This window comes from Magnolia sinica, chromosome 2 (assembly GCF_029962835.1).
Source record: "Magnolia sinica isolate HGM2019 chromosome 2, MsV1, whole genome shotgun sequence".
NCBI classification, from domain to species: domain Eukaryota; kingdom Viridiplantae; phylum Streptophyta; class Magnoliopsida; order Magnoliales; family Magnoliaceae; genus Magnolia; species Magnolia sinica.
This window is the reverse complement of record NC_080574.1, coordinates 102,865,350-102,874,985: the sequence shown is the minus strand read 5'-3', so window position 1 is coordinate 102,874,985 and position 9,636 is coordinate 102,865,350. Positions and strand designations below refer to the sequence as shown.

The following is a 9,636-nucleotide window of genomic DNA, read 5'->3' as shown; positions in this document are numbered from 1 at the left end:
TCACCACTAGAGTACCAAAGGTGTTTCTCTTGTCTATCTTGATGTGTGTAGTTACTTTTTGGTTTACCACTATCCTTTGGGGAAACAAACTAATATGAAACTTGAATGTCTTAAATTAGGATGAAAAATAAAAATAAAAATAAAATAAAATAAAAATTAATGTTGGAACTTAGGGAATCTCCTTTTGATTAGGAGAAATTTTGAGGACATAAAAACCCACACTTAAGTTCCCTTGAAATCATCAGGATAGCCATTCAAATTTGGTTGGAATTACTTAAGAATTATGAAAATTGTGAACATAGAGACATAAAACTTTAGGCCCTGTAGGAAAATTCAAGTTTAGTTGTTTGAACATAGAAATTGAATTTAGATTCCCATTATAAACTATTACTTGTTTGAACCTAGAAACTAAACACTAGGGCCCGTTACAAAATTTATTAGAAATGCCAATCGAATTTATGATAAATTCCATGGAAATTTGAAACCTTAGTCTCCTTTGAAATCTTTAGGACAAGTCATTTTGAACACAGTAACCGGAACTTTGAATCCCATGTAAATTAGTAGAATAGTTACTTGAATTTGGAAACTACCTAAGTACCATGGGAAAACAAACTCCAACTATGATATATCTAAGGTCAAGAGGAAAATTCCTCGAAACTGACTTTCAATGAACTTTTTAGAAAATCTAGAATTTGAATTCTTCCCATAATATTCCGTAGATGAAATGACATTATACTTAGTGAGTGAAACAAATTTAGGCATTGTAGGAAATTCCCTACCCACCATATCGAACATTAGATCAAATATAAATACTCCCTAAATTTGATGAATCATATCAGGAATTATAATCGTAAATTCCCTTGTACATCTCCCTAATTAGAGATAGCATTTCTTACAAATTCTAACGCTTAAAGAATTATAAAATGTTAGGTATACCTTCCATCTTATACTAGGTATATTGGGACTGGATTCAAGAATCTTAATAAGTGTAGCAAATTTCAAATTTAAAGTTCATGCAGAAATTCTAGTACTGAAGTTTTTCAGGTAATGCGTTATGTAGGTAGAATGCCTAATGGAAGGGCGAAGGTCATCTAGGCCTATTTCACATAGATTTCGTATACTCTTATTATGGAAATAGAAATTTTCATGATAGTTCCCAAGGATCTAGAATAATAAAAAACACGGACTGATGGAACCATATATAAGCAAAGTTGCACTGTTTGATTCAAATTGCATATCCTAGCAAATTCCAATGATCTCAATGCCCTGATCAGGCAGAAGATCGAGAGTTACTAGGATTAGGAAATGATATAGTAAGTCCTATGTTCTGCGCAAGCGAAGGACCGACGTATTGGCCTCAAACTCACTACAACCATCCATTCGTGATAACTCAGACACTTTTGGGATAACCTGTCAAAGCCAAGTTGTGATGGCACTTTTGGACATATTAGGAATATGGTATACCACTACATGATTTAGTGACTTATAACGGTAATATTGGGATATTTGTTATCAAATCTCGAGGACGAGATTTTCTTTAAGGGGGGTAGATTGTAACACCCCATACTTTAAGTACTTGGGTGTTACCCTGTTACCCTGAAGACTTAAATTAGTATAAACAGAAGTTAAACTTAATTGAATGTTCACCCAGACCTAAGTCTAATATCATGGTAAGTGATCTCCATCCATTGGTTAAGTTTCTATCCAACCGTTAGTTTTAATAAATCAATAACTGAAGGTTAATACCCATGTATCGTGGCCCACTTACAAAAAATAAAATGATCCAATCCTTTTAATTAAAGCCCGATAGGGGCCGAGTGAATGAATAAATGGCATTGATTGGAGTGTGACCCATGAAAATAATCTAGAGAAAAATAATAATGATAATGATTACACACACCCACACGCACACATACATATAAAGAAGTAATTTACATTTGATAAACCTATAGAGCATGGCCAAAAGAGAGAGCCATCTGATTAAATATAAATAGATGATATAATAACAAATTTAATAATACCAATGATATTAAAAACAAAGTAGAAATAATATTTAATATTAATCGTATGAAATAGGCCATTTGATCTATAATCTGACCATTAAACTCTAGTTAAGTGGTTCTTTGGACTCTTTTTACCATTGATGTCAAATCTCAAAATGATCAAACCATCTAATCAACAAAAATCTACAATTAAGGGGCTAAAACCTAAATTTATGGGCCATCTAATGGATGGATCCACTGGAAAATTTGTCTGATAGTCTCATCATAAACACCAACTTGGACCCCACCGTGACAGTGTGTACACAAAGAAACCGTGCGCACGTATCCCACTGAAACCGTCAACACGGTTTGACCGTGTTGAGCCGCTGAACTGCGAAAAGGAGGATTTTCCTCCTCTTTTCCCTCTTTTCTCCCGCTTAGCTTCCGTTTAAATGAAAAGCTTCTGTTTGCGTCTGATGTGGCCCACTAATTGGATCCTAATTAATGATTAGGACTATCCATCATGATTAGCGGACCAATCCTACTAGGACTATAGGCGTTTCGACACGATTTTCAAAAGCACCTGTGAACACCTCCATCCGCAAGCGATGCTTTGTGCACATGAGACTTCTAAAAACAGAAATCCAATCCTGCTGTCAATGAGCTGGCAAACCCAAGAACTTGTACTCAAATCCTGGCCTTGTGTCCCAAAACAATCCTAGCCGTCCATCCATCTCCGCGCTTCAGGGCTTCCTTTTCAACAAGAAAACCGCCGCAACCTAGAAATGAGGAACCTTTTGAGTTTTTGTAGTTGACCATCCAAATGGTGGGTCCCACAAGGTCTCTATGACCTATCTGAACCTTCCAAACACATCTGATCATAAGATCATCCACCTATTGAGAAATTGCCATTGACGATGGAGTCATCTTCACCGTCTGGCCAGCCTAACCACCGTCTGATGGTGGACCCCATTCCTTAATCTAAGCCATCCATCTGGTGGCTCATGGTCTCAGATCTCCATCTATAACATCTGATCCCAGCCACACAAACAGTTTTTAATAATATTAATTACGGTTTCTCCTTGTTAATTGTGATTAAGGGACAAAGCTTGTAACTAATCGGTGGATTAGTTGCCGATCCTTCTAGACGTCTTGGAGGGTATAAATAACCCTCTTTCCTTTTAGGGCAGGGGATTTTGAAAAGAGGGAAAAGAGAGCGTCGTTCCTTCTGCCTCCCCTATTCGAGTTGACTCGGTTTGAGTCTAGGCTGAGATCAGGCCTGTTCTGGTTGAATGTGAGAAGGAAGAAGAAGATCAGCATTAGAGTGGGTGCAGGTGCCAACCATTTCTGCCACACTTACTCATCTGAGCTATTGCCCTCATCAAGGACGAGCCCGAGTTCTATCCAGCCATGAAGAGAGGCAGTGATGCGGCTGCTGCTGCCACACCAAGCCGAGCCAGGCTCTTTTGCACCAGGCCGTGTCTGAGTTGGGTTCGAATCCAGGCTCGTGTTGGCTATGCGATAAGGCGAGAAAGGGAAGGAGGAAAAAGAAGAGTGAGGGGATTGTGAGTCGAGTTGATGAGCGATCTGAGTCCGACCAGGTCTGCCTTAACTAAATGAGCACATTGCTGCTACATTTGGCTGGGCCGATTTTATAGCCGAGTTCAGGCGTACTCAAATCTTGTTGGGTACTCCAGAGAGAGAGAGAGAGAGAGAGAGAGAGAGAGAGAGAGAGAGAGAGAGAGAGAGAGGAGAGGGCGGCTGTCGAGTTGAGCAAGTCGAGGAACTGAGTCAGATTTGGGTTTGACTGGGTTATTACTTGAAATTTGGTAGAGAGACAGAGAAAGAAGAAAGAAAAGAGGAGAGAGAAAATGGAGAAAGAAGGAAAACAGTGAGTGAGAGTGAAGAGCAAAGAAGGAAGAGAGTGGTGAAAGAGGAAGAGAAAGGAGGAGAGAGAAAGGGAGAGCCGAGTCACTCCGAGTCGACTCAACTGGTCCCCGAATCTTGCCAATCTTGGCCAATGGTGGGGTCATTTCCATCCTACTAGCTAGGATTTGGTCCAAAAGTGTACATGCAGGTTCCATCAAACATTGAAAAGTGTACCCAACTTGGGAGGTGAGGGATGTCCCACATTGCTTCATTCATTTCATTGAACTCTAAACTAATTTTGACCCTAATTTGTAGAAATATTTAAGATGAGATTTCATTCTTTTTTTCATTAATCAACTATGAGTGAATGCCTAGAATTGTTACTCATGTACATTTAAGGACTTGTATCATACTCCATAAAACATGTTTAAGATGGCATAGTTACATGAACATTTCTATCTGTTAATTATGTGGCAAGAGATCTTATTCCTAATCATGTTTTAAATAGTAGAATTTCCCCATTACACCCTAAATGTGCTAGACTCATTCTTAGGCGAATCTGATGTGTTCTAATTCTTGGAATAATATGCATAGGGACTTATTCCTTCTATTTCCATTTTCTGCCATGAATCTATACTTCATTTCTTATTTTTCACAGATCCTATATCTATAAGATCTAGACTTAGTCTTGTGTTTTATATAATATTTTAGAAATTGCTTGACTTTGGATGTAGTACTACCAGTGCTAATAAGAATCATGGTATTTCATTTCACTAGATGGGATTATGTATGAAGTTATCTTCCACGAGGAATGTAGGATAAGTTCCTTAACTACATTCCATATGTCACATTTATGGGTCTCATTTATCTTGGAAAGGGTATATGGAATTATATTGAACTCACATTAGAATGTTTGACATCCTATTATAAGACCATGAGCTTGGCCATATTTATGAAAGTAATTGAGTTAATCCTAAGGAATGTACATGGGTATCATGGTGCATAACATCGACTCATGACTTTTGAGCTTTACCGGGTGCTCGATATAAGTCACGTTCTGTTGAGTTACTAAGAGTTTCATTACTTTAGTTAAACCTTCGGATTATGTGCATTCGTACCACTATGGGCCGCTCTCTTTACATGAGGCTTTTCCGGGATTTTAGGACCTCCTCGAGCATATCCTGAGTATTTTTTCTAGGAGGTTAGACGTCCTTGGGCGCACTCATCTACATAGCCTTTTCCAGGTAGTTAATCTACTGTGGGCGGTCTTTTCTCTTGACATGGTCTTTTCCAAGTAATTAATCTACCACAGGTGGTCTTTTATTTTGACAGCTGGTTGTGCATCCCCAGATCTGTGACTTTGTCATACATTCATACATCCATTCAATTACATTTAAATGCATATTACTCTCAATATGATTGATTACGTGTGGTTTAAACTGTTTTGGAATGATATGGTATGCTTGAATCCATGTGGAAAATTCCCACTGAGTTTTCACTCACCCAATCATGCAGTTGTACCAAATAGATACTAGTATGATGACAGGTGGAGACACCTATGACGAGATCCTAGGGATGGCTGAGGTGGAGTTAAGCGAGGTGGGCCTTTATGCCATTGCAGTTAAGTCGTTGGAGCTCGACCGATAATTTAGGATTTACTTGCTTTCATATTTTAGATTTTATATTTTATTTGAATTATAATAAAATATTTCCCCTGTTATGGGATTTCATTTTGCTCCCATTTACATGTATTAAGCTTCCTTGTTATTACTCTTGATATCCTTAATTTATGCAATGTTGCCTTACCCCATGTTATGGAATTTGCTGTTATTTAGATGTATGGTAGTCTACTTCATAACGTAATACTCGGGTTCCCAACGAGGAGCGACTATCCTTAGGTTTTGAGAACCAGGGTGTTACATGTGCTACCTGATCATGTTAATGCCTTAATAATACATGACATTGTTAGAGATGATAACGGTTTCATTAATGACGAAGTTACAGACGATGAAAAGGAAATACTGATCAACGATAGTAATGGTGAAGAAGAAATAGTCCTACGCGATAATGATATAGACGACGATTATTAAATGTACACATGATTTACATGTCATTTTTCAATTCGAATAATTTGATTATTACATGTATACATGTTTTATAAGTTATGATTTATTTCTTTAATTGACTTGTTTATAATCCACATTTGCAGTTGAGTTAATTTTTGATCATTTCCTCCTCAAACCAGAGTGTAGCGGAAGTACGCAGCATACTTCATCAGTTGTTGCGGATGAAATTTTTGGCCCTATCTTCTTCTGGTAGGGCCAAAGGGATACCCGGTCTGGTCGATGAGTGTAGGGAGGAATATATCGACGATGACTCGGATGAAAGATTATACAATCTCAAAGAAATTTCGGACCTGATGGAGAAATATAACCACGGAAAACTTCATGTGGAAGATGCGGTTTTGTCACTTGCACACCTGAATGGAGTCCCAAGAGACCAGATTTCACTTATTATGATTGACATGTTAGCTGTAACAATGTCGAGTGCTTCACACAGCTTGACCTATACTTCTGCAGCGTACGATAACTTACGTAGGAAGTACATCGGATAGTTGATTCGAAGTTGTTTCGTATTACAATGAAATACATGTATTTAATATAGAATAACAATGTGTAATGAAATTTTCAAAATTTACTCTAAAGTTCACGGTTTTATTATATTTTGCTTGCATTATAGTGTAATGGTCTAATATATTTTAATCATCTCTCTAGGCATAAGCACAAATTCATTCTACCATCAACACTACTCGTATAATGTTTTAGTATATTCCACTTGCACTGTAAAGTTTAATGTGTTTATTATATTGATGTTCATACACTTGTACTGACATTATTTAAATTTATAAGTTCGTAGTTCGCACATATTCAGTCATGACACCAGGTGGGAGATCAGGTTGTTTGCGTGCTGGATTTACCCCTTCCACCTATGAAGCGACGGAGATAGCATCGACGTCGCATGCTGCATCACAAGCGTCTGAGCCCTTAGTTGACCATACACCAAACACTGCATGTAAGTCTAGACATACATTTATTTAGTGACTTCTGTTTATGTTTAAACTTACATATTTCTTTTGGGACAGCATCGTTGACCAGCAGACGAGGACGTGGACCCACGCGTGGGTTAGTTTTAGAACGACTTACACGTGAGGGAAGGGTGACGATAGAGTTCCCACAGGATTGCCTTAAACCTGTTGGGGACAATGCTAGGTTGTTTACGTCAGAGGTCGGTGTCCTATGTAGATCTCTGATCCCCTCCACCACCCCCCATTAGGTAAACATGACAGATGATGTATGGAAGCTCATCCGTCAGCGCCTTCAGGTAAATTTTAGTAAATTAAATTTTCTTTTATGAAAGTTCATTTACAGTTAAGTTATTTTTTTGATAAGTTTATTACCTTAATCTATTATTTATAAAAATGCAGGATAAATTTGTCTTAGATTTGAGTGTTCCGTATATTTTTCATGCCTTCAATAACATGGTCAAAGAGTGGTTCAAGGAGTACCGCGGAGAGTTGGACCAGTGGTACGAGTGGTGTAGGACCCACGATGAGGTCGTACTGTCCACACCGCAGCACGTGACTATAGATGACTGGCGGATACTCTGCGAGAGATTTTCGTATGAGGCTTTTCAGGTAATATTTACGTATTTACGATATCTTAAGGTAACAATTAAATTCATAATTAATAACAATGTATTATGAATAATGTATTCAGAAGAAGAGCAGAATAAATTCTGCAAACAGGAAAAAGTTACAAGTGAATCACGCACCTAGTTCAAAGTCATTTGTACGACATCGTCACGACATGGTAAGAAATTACTAGTGATTAGTAAGTTGATATATTCTTTCCATGCATTTATATTAACTCTATTGTCCTTTCAATTGCGTAGTGAGATTCCATCACCGGCCAAGAGCCTGGACTAGTAGACCTCTACAAAGGGACTCACTGTTGGCTGGCGATGGGATCTTGGGTTCATCCTAGAGCCAACGAGAATTGGGTAAAAATCCTTATATTATAAAATTTAATTGCATTAAATTATAATAATGTCATTTTTTATGAAAATTTATATGTTTTCATTATAGGAGATGATGGACACCATACGCAGTCAGCCCACTCCCGATGGTAGTCAGCGGAGTGAGCCAAATATCCTGAGTGAGGTGCTTGGCACCCGTCTTGGATATGTGCGTGGGCTTGGCCATGGTGCCAAGCTCATGACACCAGCTAAAGCTGCCTCTAGCCAATCCGTAGCTGGGGAGAGCGCCCTACACCGAGTTGATATCGCAGAGAGAGAGAGAGAGAGGTTCAATAGTTACGAGTCATCGTCGATGAGATCAAAGAGCAGCTGGAGAGGTAGAGGGAGGAGGAGCAGAGGCGTAGGGAGGAGGAGGAGAGGTGACGGGAGGATCGAGGAGATGTGGGTGGAGCATGAGCGACGGATGCAAGAGATGTTTCAGGCTCTTGCTGCACGCTTTGCCACCGATGCCCCACCACCTCCGCCTTCATCTTTGTGATTTTTATTTTTTATTTTTTTATGATTTATTTTATATATGAATGTTAAACTTATATGTATTTGTGTGTGGATAAATATTATGAGTTGTATGTGGAAGTGGATAGGATTTTATTATTATTATTTATGATTTATTTTATATACGAATGTTAAACTTATATGTATTTGTGCGTGGATGAATGTGGGTTATATGTGGATGTCGATAGAATTATTTGTGTATGGATGGATGTGGTTTGTGTTTGGATAGATGTAGTTTGTGTTTGGATGAATTTCGATGTGAATATGATGAAAATGTATTGTAACAGGTGTATATCAGGAATTTTTTCCTAAATTTTGAAAATAAATGAAACCGGGAAGAAATGAACTATTACCAATGAAATATTTCATTGGTAATAGTAGGTCCAAAACTTATATTGACAAAATCTTTCGTAGGTAAAAATTAATACAAAAATTTATACCAACGATCTATATAAGATATACCGACGAATTATTTCATAGGCAATTCTTTTACCGACGAACGTACTCGTCGATAATGTCGTTAATCTACAGTTTTACTGACGAAGATATTCGTCGGTATAAGCTATGTTTGCCGATGAAATATATTATTTTTTCTACCAAAAGTAACATGTTTTGTCGATGATTTTAGTCATCAGTATTTATTTTATCATTGTTAACAAAATCATATTTCGTCGGGAAAAGCCTTTAGCCATGGTCTTATTGCGACGATCTTTCCTACGAGTGATTTCGTCGCTAATAATCATTACTGACGAAAAAAGATAAAATAACAACGAATTATGTCATCGGTAGAAGAGCAATTTCCTATAGTGATTCCTTTACATCGCCCACCATCTTACTTGGCTGGGTCGGTTTGTCTTGGAAAGTAGAATGCAAGGTAAGTACCATATTACAATGGAAAATGACAGGTGGCAATGTCGTAAACACAATTTTCGAACTCGGACATTACCCTCTAGTGTTTCTGGACCATCTAGCATATTGGAATTTTTGTTAATATGTTCCATGTTCTCATCGGCCACAATGTCAGACAGTGTGGTCATAAGTAAATCTACCTATAATGCTTCAGAGATTCCTACTAGTCCGTTTAACAGTCACTCATCTTCTTGGAAACATTCATCACCGAGATAATCAGATAGATTATCACAATAATCCTTATCCCTCGGACCAGCCGACCCACTGGGTTAGGCAAGAATGTTCGTAT

At 38.0% G+C, this 9,636-nt stretch overlaps 1 protein-coding gene across 1 annotated transcript; it reads left to right on the top strand.

Moving 5' to 3' along the window:
* Positions 1 to 7,693: 7,693 nt before the first annotated feature.
* On the top strand, positions 7,694 to 8,735 carry LOC131229793 (uncharacterized). Its single transcript, XM_058225815.1, has 2 exons — positions 7,694 to 7,910; positions 7,996 to 8,735. Exons 1-2 carry the CDS (start codon positions 7,872 to 7,874, stop codon positions 8,422 to 8,424), a joined length of 468 nt encoding a protein of 155 aa, XP_058081798.1. The 5' UTR covers positions 7,694 to 7,871; the 3' UTR covers positions 8,425 to 8,735.
* The last annotated feature ends 901 nt before the right edge of the window (positions 8,736 to 9,636 follow it).

Bases quoted from the DNA above. Each gene is read 5' to 3' on its own strand.
- LOC131229793 (XM_058225815.1), top strand. From the start codon at position 7,872: ATGGGATCTTGGGTTCATCCTAGAGCCAACGAGAATTGG. The intron at 7,911-7,995 runs GTAAAAATCCTT...TTTTCATTATAG, and splicing joins CTAGAGCCAACGAGAATTGG to GAGATGATGGACACCATACG.